This window comes from Tursiops truncatus, chromosome 6 (genome assembly GCF_011762595.2).
Source record: "Tursiops truncatus isolate mTurTru1 chromosome 6, mTurTru1.mat.Y, whole genome shotgun sequence".
NCBI classification, from domain to species: Eukaryota; Metazoa; Chordata; class Mammalia; order Artiodactyla; family Delphinidae; genus Tursiops; species Tursiops truncatus.
Window position 1 is genome coordinate 1,957,481 of NC_047039.1, and position 14,131 is coordinate 1,971,611.

Genomic DNA, 14,131 nt, shown 5'->3' on the forward strand with positions numbered 1-14,131 from the left:
AAAAATGTTTAAAGATCATAGGAATGTTGGAAAAAAATAAGAGGATATATATACTTCCATATACTGTCAGAGGGAATAAAAATGGATTTAAACTTTTAGAAGAGTAATTTGGCTTCTAAAACCTTTGGGTTCTAAAACTTTTAGAAGAGGAATATGTATTGTGTTGAATTACCAATTCCACCTCCAGTAAGCTTCATTTTTCTTGATATATTTTATTAATTTCCTGCTATGAACACTTACTGCTTTCGTAACCATGAAAAACGAAAAAGTTACAATCAAAACTAAAGTGCTAATTTCAACTAATCATGTTGATCAGTCTGGTTCTGAGCCCGATCCCACGTCACTCAACGCCACATTTTCCTAGGAACTAAAATGGAGTGAGATCTCATTTTAATCTGTAGAATCAAAGTTATCCCAAGTAAATCTGCCTTTCTTAACAGTAATCGCATTAAAAACAAGGGGTTGTAAATGAGGATATGCAAACTTATACTTCCTGTAAATCAGCCTTTCTCCTAAATGACAAAGATCATACTTTCTGTATTTAAGCTTGGCATTAGGTGGTTCCAGCCATAAAAGAAATATGGCAAAACCACCTGGCATGAGAAACACATCAGGCACTGACGCCCAAGAGCAGACAGGATGCATCCCATCAAGAGCAGAGGCAACGCGGGGTTCCTAAAGACTCAACATTGCCCGACATAGTCGGGATGCTTCTCTCAGTTTGAGCAAAAAGCTGAATGACAAGATCACAGGACCAGACCTCTGCCTCACAGTGCTCTAAGGGAAGTATTACTTTGGCCTCTCGGACTGGAAGGAGAAAATGCAGGTTAGAAAATAAAGTGAGACGCATGGAAACAGAACAGCCTGGTGGTTGGCTAGGGTGGGGCTAAGGGCAGGGAGAACAGGTGAAGGGGGTCAAAAGGTACAAAGTTCCAGTTATAAGATAAATAAGTCTGGGGATGTAACAGTGACTATCGTTAACAATACGGTATTGTGTACCTGACAGTTTCTAAGAGAGCAGATCTTAAAAGTTCTCATCACAAGGAAACAAAAAATGTATAACTATGTGAGGTGATTCATGATTCATGTTCACTAGAATTACGGGGGTGATCATTTAACAATATATACAAATATTGACCATTATGTTGTACACACGAAACTAACAGGTTACACGTCCATTTTATCTCAAAAAAAGTGGAAAAAAATAAATGGCGAAAAAAAATAAAGAGAGCTAGATCTACCACATGACTACGTGCATTAAACTAAAAGAGGAGGTTCGGGAGTGAAAGAGAAAATTTAAGTCACTTGAACAACCCCCCAGCCCCCAGACCTACCTTGGTGGGGGCCACGTACACGACCACCCCATCGTCGCCCTCCCGTAGCACCTTCTCTATGCAGTAGTAGGAGGCGTAGGTCTTCCCTGAGGACGTGGGGGCCACTATGACCGCAGACTCATTCTTGTCCACGACGTCCAAGAGCTCTCGCTGCAGGGTCAGAGCACCGTTGTATCAGCACCACGAGAAGCACGTTAGCAAAACAAATACCTTAAGACACTTCCAGCATAATTCTCTGAGCCGCAAAGGAGTGGCTGCGAGTTGAAAACACACCAAAAGATACACGGGGACTTGTGAAGAACTCACGGCCTCCCCCAGAAGAAAGAATTGCAGTGCTTTTGAGCATCTGGAGGTGGGTTTGTGTGTGAAAAACGGAGAGAGGGTCTGAACAAAATATCTTGTCCTTGGGTAGATATTCTTTCTGATTACTTGTCATTGACTAAGTGCACAACGGCTCTGAGAAATGAAGATCTAAGAGTATGTATTTTTGTAAGGGTGAAAAAGTAGCTGAACAGAAAAAAAAAATCAATGATGAATCATTTTACTACTTATCTTGTACTTTCTAAATAGAAGGATGCCAGTTTGTACTTTGGAGGGCATGTGGGACCTTCATTAAAACAGACTCCCGGGACTTCCCTGGTGGCGCAGTGGTTGAGAGTCCGCCTGCCGACACAGGGGACATGGGTGCGTGCCCCGGTCTGGGAAGATCCCACATGCCGCAGAGCGGCTGGGCCCGTGAGCCATGGCCGCTGAGCCTGCGCGTCCGGAGCCTGTGCTCCGCAACGGGAGAGGCCACAACAGTGAGAGGCCCGCGTACCGCCAAAACAAACAAAAAAAAAAAACCAGACTCTCATCCCTTTAGCCTATGCTTTTATTCATCAAAATGAGGACTAGTGAAAGGATCATTAGCCTGTGTGATGGGCAGAAGATGGAAAAGCCCCCCAAAGCCCCATCCTGCACACTCTCTGAATCCTGGTCCACTCTGGGCCGCACCTCAGAGCAAAGGCGACATCAGAAGAAGTGCAGCGGAGGCGGGCGTAGATACCTGGAGGGTCCTTAGCTGCTTCCTGTTCTGCACTTCAGGAAGGAAGGACCTGGTCCCCCTGCCCCAGAACAGCAGGCAGGGAGTTTCTGAGGCACTCCAGCATCATCAACACAAGGACGATAAAGTCAGATTCTGATAAGACCGTCTGTTAGACTGAACCTCTGAAATGGCATTTTCATAGCCAAACATGTTTAACTGATAAGGTTCGAGGCGATTCTATAAGGTTGAATCAATGCAGAAACGCACCCTTTTATTCCTAATTTTCTAGCCATCAATATTAATTTTACACTTATTTACAGAAAAGTAGCTACTATGGTCACGGGTACAGGCTGTAAATATGTAAACAACTGTCTCTACTGTTTAAACTCCTTGAATGTCTCTGTCACATCTCTATATTTACATAGGATATCCTGCAGACACAGGGAAGCCTCCATAATGATACAGTCGGATGACAAAGACAGAACTTCAAATATATACATGTGAATCCATCAGAGTACCTCCAAGAAAATGGTCTATTTATGAAAAGTGGATGATATGAGAAATTCACTTTCTTTAAATGGGAAAAAGTCTACATTTGACATTTCCCATGACAATTTTAAATAAGATGACTCAACATGAAGAACTTCATGCCAAATGTGCTGGGTGGAATCATGAGAAGCTCCTGAGATCAGATTTAATAATGAAATACAAAAATGTTTCTTTCATCCAGTCATTACCTGCCAGGTGTCAGGAATAAAGTCCTGGACTCTGGGGTCTGGATCTTTCCTCTCATCTCGTACCAAATACTGGCCCATGTACTGCAGCTGAAACCGAGCCGGCCCAATGCCAACTGAGTATTTATTCTTCTTCTTCTCCTTCATGTCATTTTCTGTGACCTATAGGAGTTTACAAGCCCATTTTGAAAGTGACTGTAAATTATAACATCCTTTAAATGATTAAAAATATTTTTTAAAATAAAATAACTGAAAACTAATTTTTACAAGAAAAGCATTTTACCATCTTTCAAAGTTTGCAATATTCATTGAAGAAATCTCTTACCACCTAAATCATTATCTTAACTAAGAGTAAATAGCACACATCAAGATCTTCAGATTATCCATCACGGCACTTGAGCTACAACCTGATATCAAGACAACTGAACAGTCGCAATATAGTTTTTAAATGTTTTGCTAGAATTAAACACAGGATTAGTTTTAAGGGTCTGCAGAGACTATCTGGCATTTTTGTCCAGAGAAGCTTTTGTAAAATTTTCTAATTCTAGGTTACTTCAAGTTGGGGGAGCTGGATTACTAATAATGATTATGAACTTGGAGTAAATATTTTCAGTGAAAAAAAAAAAACCCAGGTAACTGTGCTTATAAGACACTTGAGGTGCACCTAATAATTACTCTACTAGAATGGAGCTATTCTGAAAACATTACCTGCGCTGGATGCAAAGTACTTGCCAACTCCTCAAATCCTAAGTGCCTAAGGCATCTGGCTATGAGTTGCCGATCTGCCTCTTGCAAAAGTTCTGGGTATTTTTCCATCACGGAGTAGATCCTTTTCATCATTTGAACAGCTATACTTAAATCTTTTGTGGTTTCACCTTGGTAAAGAATAAACAGCAAAACTGTTATAAAGGCCATCAAAAATAATAAATGTTTGATTGTCCAAGATTATTCACTCAGGCTATCAACCTGACCCAATTAAATTCATTGTCTTACTTAGCATTAATGGAGGTTTTGGAATACAGAAAACTCAATAAAATGAAAGTGCAACTAAACACATTCCGACATCTCTGTGGATAACTGAGATGTAGCTCTGTAAGTGTTGGGGGAAAAAGGACAATCTTGTAGCTCATAATAGAAATAAGATCACTAAAGCCCAAGTTGGTCTAAGTTCTAACGAATACAAATCTTTCCATGTCTTCTCTACTATGTTCAAAGAAAAATGTCCAGATGAGTCTAAATATCTGGTTAAAAACTTGGGCTTCCCTGGTGGCGCAGTGGTTGAGAGTCCGCCTGCCGATGCAGGGGACGCGGGTTCATGCCCCGGTCCGGGAAGATCCCACATGCCGCGGAGCGGCTGGGCCCATGAGCCATGGCCGCTGAGCCTGCGCGTCTGGAGCCTGTGCTCCACAACGGGAGAGGCCACAACAGTGAGAAGCCTGCGTACCGCAAAAAAAAAAAAAAAAAAACTTGGCAACATTTATTGAACCCTAATGGTGACCAGAGATAAGTATCTGGTGTAATCACTGGAGCCTTTAAATTCAGTCTGTTACACCTACCAGATCCAAACCTTGCTAATCCCTGTCCATTTCTTTATAGTCACTTACATCCTTTCTAGTCCCCCTCACGGCTGGTCTTTTCATACTTCACATGTTAGGGCAGTTTTGATTCGCCCTTTCTTCCAATCAACCTACATTTTATCTATTTAACAAATATTACCAAACACATGCTGATGCTATACAGGCTACAAAAGAAATTTAAGCCACTGTTAATCCTGATCTCTCTCAGGGCAACTGCAAATCCTGACACAACATCTTAGAGAGACCCACAGAGGCCAAGTCTTATGCTTCTCCCTGGGATGAAATCCTCAGCGAAGTCTGTCGTTGCAGGGGCAGATTGAAGTTTGTAGAATGACGGGGTAGGGGGGAGAAGAACCCCCAGTGACCCCATGTTCAACGGATTCAAGTGTGGAGACGACCAAGACAGACCGGTCAATGAGGTGTACTCGGAAGTACTGTCAGTTTGGAGGCATACTGGCCCCTCATCATTTCACCTGCCATCAACCTACACGTCTCTATCCAGCCATGTTTCTCTCTTACCTGCCTCTTCCTGCCTCTTCTTTTCTTTTCTACTATCTATTGTAGCAGTTGTAAAGTAGAGCACATGGAAACCACAGCAACTTCTGGAAGAACTCAGCATGCCAGGCGAACATGAGCCGAGTTCTGCCCAGAAAGAAAATGCTCGCGCTTCAGATCTCAGAGATGAATGACAGACTCTCCCTGGGACCTCGCCATCTGTGGGTCCCCTTAACGAGGCCCACAACTCTCTAAGTGGTTGTTTGTAAACTCTGACTGGGAATTGATTTGAATTTTTTTATTGGAGTGTAGTTGACTTACATTGTTGTGTTAATTTCTGCTATACAGCAAAGTGATTCAGTTATACACACACATTCTTTTTCATATTCTTTTCCAATAGCTCCCTGTGCTCTACAGTAGGACCTTGTTGTTTATCCATCCTATATGTACTAGTTTGCATCTGCTAATCCCAAACTCCCAATCCTTCCCTCCCCCTCTCCTTGGCAACCACAAGTCTGATCTCTATGTCTGCATGTCTGTTTCTGTTTCGTAGGTAAGTTCATTAGTGTCATATTTTAGATCCCACATGTAAGTGATAAGGAATTGATTTGAATTTGCTTATGAATGTGCTGTATCTTTGCTACTGGGGCCCCCTTTGAGACTTCATTGCTCATTGATAAAATAGAGGTAGTAGTACTGAGAGGACTTCTCCAAGGACAAAATCAGATAATGCATCTAAGGCTTCCCTAAGCCTTCTAACACAGACTTCCAGTTAATAAATAACAGTTATCATCATTAGATTTTTATTCTTTTCCAATGTATTCAAACAAACAAATCAACAGGCACTCACAGCCACATACCTTCACCACGGCAATGCTCTTTCCACGCTCTCAAGCAGGCAGTAATCCCCACCATTTCAACTCGAAATTTCACTGGGCTACTTTTACATGATTTCAAAAAATCTTCTAGGTTCTTTATTCCAGAGTTTAAATTCTCTTTCATTTCCTCCTCAATAGAAAAGGACAGAACATTCCATTTTTTCTCTTCTTTTTCTTCTTCCTTGGCAAACAGCCTCTCCTTATTCTCTCTAGTAATTTTTTCAGCCTTGGTCTCCTGCCCCAAAAAAGAAGGAAACATGTCATAAAACAAGTTGGAAATAGTCCAAGATGCCATTGCATGAATGAGACAATAGTTTTAAGTGTATATTGATTATTTTGAACGTCATCCCATTCTTGACAAGGCACAATCTTCATTTCAGTGTCTGTTTCTTAACACTGAAGCCTCTGTGAATTGAAATCTTTGGACAATCCAACTTAATGACTATAACGCCTCTGTGCAGATAATTTTTCTAGATTTCTAAGTGGTGTAGGTTATAAATTGAAGAGTAACTGTAATACAATCAGAAACACCAGGACCCTGGTTTTTCTGTCTCCTGATCTCTCGGGAATTGGTTTTCCTCTTTCATTCCCTATGGTCACCTCTCTACCCCAACTTGTGCTTCTAGATATTTCTTCCACAAAGCCTTGCTCAACTCTCCCAGCCTGAGTACGTATTCCTCCCCTGCCCGGACGTCTCTCTATCAAATGCTCGTCACACACAATGCAGTTGTGATTTTCCTTGTCATGAGACAGGAATGTGCAATAGTTGTCGGTGTGTCCCAAGCATAGCACAAGTTCATCCTCTTTTATGGGTGAATGAGGAAGGGGCAGGTAGGAAGGAACATCATAAATAAACCGGTTTGCTCTGTCTAGACAAGCATTTCCAAACCAACTTACACACAATATAGACCCACTTCTACTACACTTTTACCTACTTATTAATGTGCAAAGAAAATTAGAGAACTGTTGTATCCATAAGAGAACACTGACAAACCTTCCATTATTCTGCTTAGTCATGAAACTCATATCTAAACTTTGCCTTTAATGAAGTCAATTTTCATTGTCATCACTTTCTCAGTATTTAATTTGAATCAGTGGAGCTTCTCCAATGTTTCAACTTCCCAAATGTACTGTCCTGTCCTGGGATAACTCGGCATGGTTCTGTCTCAGTTAGGACAAGAACAAGCCCTGGCTCTTTGCCAGGTACAATGTGTTTGTTTTAGCTTGAAGTGTTGCTGGAAGAGCACATTTACACTGTGCTGAGGTTGTTTAATCTCCACGAGATAATTTACTGAATTTCCAATAATGTAGAAGATAAAAAAAACATGAAACTTTTTTCAGTCTTTATACCTTACACTAGGTAATCAGAATTTTTGCCAACTTTCTATTTTATAACCTGTCTCGAAAAAAAAAAAAACTATATAAAAGAAGCTTTTCAGTAAATAAAAAAGGAATAGTTGTAATTGGATGGTCTCACTAAAGATCAAATTGGCTGTGAAAATAAAAAGGAGGTTGTCACCATGAGGAGAAAAACAAAGACCACCAAGCTGGGCCTGAGGTGGCTTGTTGACTATTAAAGCAAAAGTCCTCATGTCTGCTCAAATATTTTTTTAACTTTAGGTATAATTGAAAAATTGTAGGATATTGAAAGTGTACATCACGGTGGCTTGATATACATGTACATTGTGGAAGGGTTCTCCCCACTGAGTTAATTAACCCACTCATCAACTCACATATTTATCTTTTGGGGGAGGAGGGAGGGGAGAATATTTAAAATCTACTCTCTTAGCAAATTCAATGATATGATGTAGGGTTATCCACTCTAGTCACCATGTTTCTCCTCTCTGTTTCTATGAGTTTGACCTTTTTTTTCTTTTGGATTCCACGTGTAAGTTACACCACACAGTATCTGCCTTGTCTGTCTGACCTACATCACTTAGCACCTCTAGGTTCAACCGCGCTGTCACAAATGGCAGAATTTCCTCCTTGTAACTGAATAATATTCCAATATATATACAGACCACGTCTTCTTTATCCATTCATCCCTTGCTGGATGCTTACATTGTTTCCGTATCTTGGCTGCTGTGAATAATACTGTAATGAACATGGGAGTGCAGAGATCTCTTCTACATCCTGTTTTCTTTTCTTGGATAAATACCAGAAATGGGAATGCAGGACTATACAGTAGTTTTATTTTTAATATTTGGAGGAAATATACCATTTTCCATAGTGGCTGCACCAATTTACATTTCCACCAACAGTGCACAAGGGCTCCCTTTTCTCCACATCCTGGCCAACACTTGTTGTTTCTTGCCCTTTTAATGATGGCCATTCTGACAGGTGTGAGTCGATATCTCATTGTAGTTTTGATTTGATTTCCCCTATGACTAGTGACGTTGAGCATCTTCTCATGTGCCTGTTAGCCATCTGCATGTCTTCTTTGGAAAAATATCCATTTAGTTACTCTGCCTACTTTTTAATCAGATTGTTCTATTTTTTGCTATTGAGTTGTATGAGTTTTTTGTATATTTTAGATAGTAACCCCTTATCAAATATATGATTTGCAAATATTTTCTCCCATTTTGTAGTTAGTTGCCTATTCATTTCTTTGATGGTTTCCTCTGCTACGAAGAATCTTCTTAGTTTGATACAATCTCACTTGTCAATTTTTGCTTTTGTTACCTTTGCCATTGGTGTCAAATCCAAAAAATCATCACCAAGACCAATGTTAAGGAGCTTATGGCTTATGTTTTCTTCTAGGACTTTTACAGTTTCAGGTCTTGAAGTCTTTGATCCATCTTGAGTTAATTCTTGTGTATAGTATAAGATAGGGTTCCAAGCCTCGTTTTTTTGCATGTAGCTGTCCAGGTTTCCCAACACCATTTATTGAAGAGGCTGTCTTTTCTCCATTGTATATTCTTACCTCCTTTGTCATAAATTAATTGACCATACACGCTTGAGTTTATTTCTGGGCTCTCTATTCTGTTCCATTGACCCATGTACCTGTTTTTATGCCAATACCATACTGTTTTGATTACTATAACTTTGTAATATAGCTTGAAATCAGAGAGTGTGATGCCTGTAGATTTGTTCTTTTTCCTGAAGATTGTTTTGGCTATTCAGGGTGTTTTATGGCTCCATACAAATTTTAGGATTGTTTGTTCTATTTCTGTGGAAAATGTCATTGGAATTTTGATAGGGATTGCATTAAATCTATAGATTGCACTGGGCAGTGAGGACATTTTAACAATATTCTTTCTTCCAATCCATGAGCGCAGAATATCTTTCCATTTATTTGTATCCTCTTCAATTTCTTTCATCACTGTCTTGTAGTTTTCAATGTACTGTAACCTCCTTGGTTAAATTTATTCCTAGGTATTTTATTCTCTTTGATGCAATTGTAATTGGGATTGTTTTCTTCATTTCTGCTCCTGATAGTTCATCATTAGTGTATAGAAACACAACAGATTTTTGTATATTGATTTTGTATCCTGTGACTTTACTGAATTCATTTATTAGTTCTGACAGTTTTTTGGTGGGGTTTTTATATAATATAATGTCATCTGCAAACAGGCAGTGTTACTTCTTCCTTTCCAATGTAGATGCCTTTTATTTCTTTTACTTGCCTAACTGCTCTGGCTAAAACTTCCAGTCCTATGTTGAATATAAGTGGTGAGACTGGCATCCTTGTCTTGTTCCTGATCTTAGAGAAAAAGCTTTCAGGTTTTCAGCTTTATCATTATATAATGACCTTCTATCTCCCTTATTACAGTCTTTGTATTAAAGTCTATTTTCTATGGTATAAGTACAGCTACCCCTGCTTTCTTTTGGTTTCCATTTGCATGGAGTATCTTTCCCATCCCTTTACTTTTCTAAAAACGTAGCATGGAAAGCAACTATCAAAGGGATTGAACAAATAACAATAAAGGACAATGAAAAGTAAAAAAAAATTTGATAGAATGAATATAACCTACCTGTATCTTTTTGCTCTTGGGTTCACAGAAATTCTTCCTTGGCTTGATAGCTTGAGGTACAACCAATTTTGAAGAGACTGATTCTAATGACTTCCCATAAAATTGTTGAAAAAGATGATACTTTTGCACAGATCTAAGATGAAGAGGATCTCTAGATTTTTCTGGAAAAGAAAAGGCTTAAAATGCAACACTACTACATATTTTCAACAGCATTCTCACTAATCCTTCACACCATCCCACACACACGTGCACTTTTCTTTTCAGTTTGGAACAGTAACTTAGGCTGATGACTTTTGTTAAAGAAGGAATCTTGAATCACACCATCTCTTGTCCACAGAATGATTCCTTACTTTATTTAAAGGATGCAAGGGACAAAACACCCTTTTATTGTACACCTCTCAAAGCAAATATCAAGATGCTACAAAGAATGACAGATTCTGGGCATTACTTCTGTTTTGTGCCCTGTGAATGAAGTTAAGAAGGGGGGGAAGGTAGGGCTTCCCTGGTGGCACAGTGGTTAAGAATCCACTGCCAATGCAGGGGACATGGGTTCAAGCCCTGGTCTGGGAAGATCCCACATGCTGCGGAGCAACTAAGCCCGTGCACCACAACTACTGAGCCTGCGCTCTAGAGCCTGCGAGTCACAACTACTGAGCCCACGTGCCACAGCTACTGAAGCCCACACTCTGCAACAAGAGAAGCCACCACAGTGAGAAGCCTGTGCACCACAACGAAGAGTAGCCCCCGCTCGCCACAACTAGAGAAAGCCCGCTCGCAGCAACAAAGGCCCAATGCAGCCAAAAAAAAAAAGAAGGGGAAGGTTAAGGCCAAATCAGGAAGATGTCCATCTAGGGTATCACGGCTTCTTGTATCACTTGACAGAAAAATCCTTACTCCAGACCATGGCCACAGAGCCAAGAACTTGGCAGCTCAGAAAGACTCACTGTGGAAAACTCCAATGACATAGGAAATCCCAACACTGAACGTATGACTTACTCCCATCCCCAGAGAAAACTACAGCACTCACTTCAAGGGATTGTTAAGCAGGCTGATTTTTCTATATCTGTATCTACATATGTAAATCAAACGGCTCCCAAGGATGTTAATGATTGATCTAAAAACTCCCTTGTATTTTTCAGTATATTAGTAGTTGTTTCTAACAGCAGGCTGGGAAGTGTTCCGTGGGAACATGCTTACTAGGTCCACTCTCAGATTCTTCTGAAGGTAAGTTCTGTCCACTGAAAGCAGGGTGGGGGTGAGCATGGGGTAGACAAAAGAAGACAAGGGATGAGCCGGGGAAAAGGGTCCCTAAGTCAGTCTCGGCTAACTTGCTCTCAGTGGTGCCACAGCCTCCATCCCGAGCGTGAAGGTGGGTAAACTGCTGCCCTTGTTATGGGTGACGTGAAAGCAGCTGCTACTGCTTGCAAGCCTACAGGCTCAGTATTTCTGCCATCAGGGAGCACACAGGTGTCTTAAACTATAAACTGTCTTGGCTTAAAACAGCTGCTAACTTTTGTGGGACAAATGCCACCTCTGTGCACTTGCTCCTAAGACAGCTGTGTGCCCCTGTACACATGACGGTCAGCAAAGTGGGGCTCTTTCCTCACCCTCTTTACTGACATATATCTACGTACCTTGTACATTATTGTTATTCAAGAAATAGAATAATTTTTCATTGTAACATAAAAGGCAGAAAGTGAAAGAGATTTTAAGGTATTTCACCAGAATCGCAGAACTCACCATCAAACTGACCCTTTGTCCTGTCATAATCATCACTAAGGGGTCTGTGGGAATGCCAGTGCACAAGCTCATCAAATTCTTTCTGCTTGACCAGTGAAGTTACAATAGGGTCATCGCTATGAGATGAAAAGAAATATAGGCACATTTTAAACTGCGTGCCTCCCAATACAGCACAGCATAGATCTCATTTAAAAAAAATTTTTTTTAAAAATCATAGCCACTTTTCCTCTTTCCGAGATACAATGTGGGTGATAGAATCCAAAGAGCAGTTTAATGGGGCTTCAGAACCCAGAATCCACCCCATATCTCGTGCCATGGACATCAACAAATATTCATCCACTCATTCATTAATTACAAACACACAGCTGGAATGATTTTACTCTAAGGTTAAAACTATGTTGATTTTTAAGCTAGTTAGGATCACAAGACATTGGTAAATTTGAAACTAAGCTCATTATGTGTTACAAACACAGGTTACATCTAATATAACCTCTTTATAAATAATCTGTCCAACTTTGTAAAAGCTCTAATGAGTCATTCATCCATTCCACCCAGGGGCTCCCATACCTCGTTAGGAAAGGCAAATCTTTCAAAATGTCCCCAGCAAACTTATCAACCACCTGACATGACACTGGAATAAAACCCAAATTAGCCATCTTTTCCTTGGAGGTATCTGTAAAAAAGTAGTAAGACAAGGTCAAATGTGAAACTTTCATACAGCAATGTTACATATCATTTTCTAAAATTTCACATTTAAAAAAACATCATGTTTCATTGATCTTATTTATTTACGTTAATCAATTCTAGCCCTTCCCATAAAGCTATTTTCCACATTAAAACATTCTGGAACACGGCAGAATATAAAGAAATAGGCAGCAATTAGGCATTTAGGTAGGTAGATAGAAAGATAGATAGACGGATGGATGGATGGATGGATGGATGAAGAGATACACTGACAGACAGAAAAACGCCTATGTTTCCTATTTCAAATGTTTGTTCCTTTTCTTATTTCCTATTATGAGACAAGGAATTTAAATATGGAAGTCTCACTCAGAAATCTCATATATGCTTTTATAAAAATAAAAAAGAAGTAGGGGGAAAATACAGATGTCAATGAAATTATGTTATATCATTAGTCTTCTCTTACATCCTCCTTGATGTTATGCCCATGTACACCTACATATGATAAATGGATATCACACGTCACATATTGATCATATATGCAACTGCTGGCTAACAAATGCCCCTTTATCCAGTGTCTGGTTCATAATTCTAGGTGAGCTGCAATGGGCCTGCTCGGTATTTCCTTGACGTCCACCGTTCCTGCGTTTGCCTGAAACCTTCCTACGAGTCCCTACAACTCTCCCTGAGCACTTTCTTCTTACAGCCTTGGGCGAAGCCAGAGTCCTAAGGATTTCATGCCCCCCGAGACTTGACGAAACTCACAAGGTAAATACCCCAGCTACCTTGCTCTTTGGGTAAGACATCTCCAAAGTGGTTTGCACACAGTTCTAGGGTTCCCAGTAAAACTTACCTGTAGTTGCCAACGTGGAAACCTACGCAATAACACGGCCTGCACCGACTGTGTTTTCTTCCTGGTATTACCTAAGCACTCCCTTATTGGATCTTCCTGGGAACAATAAACTCCTTGCTCTCAAGTGTCTTTGTCTGGTGGAACTCATTCTGACATAATGAAAGGGCATATATATCCTTTCCCTGTACTCTGAAAAATACACTTGTATCAATACATCCCCAACCCCCCTTAGCATTCTTCTTTTTTTTTTTTAATTTTAACATCTTTATTGGGGTATAATTGCTTTACAATGGTGTGTTAGTTTGCTTTATAACAAAGTGAATCAGTTATACATATACATCCCTTAGCTTTCTTTGTCACTTTCCATCTGGGGTCATTTTATTCTTCCTGAAATTCATGATATAGAAATGTCTCCAGTGACGACAGGATGATGGATAAATCAGCGTTTGTATTTTGAAAAATGTCCAAGCTACTCATTTTTTAAAGCTGTATTTTAAGAATAACATATGATTTCATTATGTTCTGACTTCTATAATGATATTTGGGGAAGACTATTATTAGAGACTAATTTTTATTCCTTTGTAGGTAACTCTGGTCCTTTTAAGATATTTATTTTTTACATTCTCTAATCCCACTGCATCGTGCCTAGTGTGTATATTTGTGCGTGTGCGTGTGCATATGTTTGCTTTGTCCCACTCGGGACTCATCATATGCCCTAAGTGCGCAAATCCCTGTCTTTCATCGTCCAGGCAAACACCAGCCACGGTCTCGTCAAATATGGCCCAATCTACACTGGCTTGGCCTCTCCTTCCAAATCTCCACATGAACGAAAGATTAGACA

General features: G+C 40.1%; 1 protein-coding gene across 9 annotated transcripts in view; it reads right to left on the reverse strand.

Annotated features, from left to right (window-relative positions):
- Positions 1-14,131, reverse strand: part of DDX60 (DExD/H-box helicase 60) — a 124,496-nt gene that overhangs the window by 84,960 nt on the left and 25,405 nt on the right. For all 9 annotated transcript variants that reach the window (XR_012332330.1, XR_012332327.1, XR_012332328.1 and 6 more), the window contains exons 11-17: positions 12,324-12,429; positions 11,757-11,872; positions 10,017-10,177; positions 6,025-6,277; positions 3,801-3,967; positions 3,096-3,254; positions 1,335-1,484 (exon numbers count right to left, since the gene is read on the reverse strand). Coding sequence is in view for 5 of the 9 variants with exons in the window: in XM_073805701.1 (XP_073661802.1) it covers positions 1,335-1,484; positions 3,096-3,254; positions 3,801-3,967; positions 6,025-6,277; positions 10,017-10,177; positions 11,757-11,872; positions 12,324-12,429 (1,112 nt within the window). In the remaining 4 variants the exon portion in view is untranslated. The remainder of the gene's footprint in view (positions 1-1,334; positions 1,485-3,095; positions 3,255-3,800; positions 3,968-6,024; positions 6,278-10,016; positions 10,178-11,756; positions 11,873-12,323; positions 12,430-14,131) is intronic.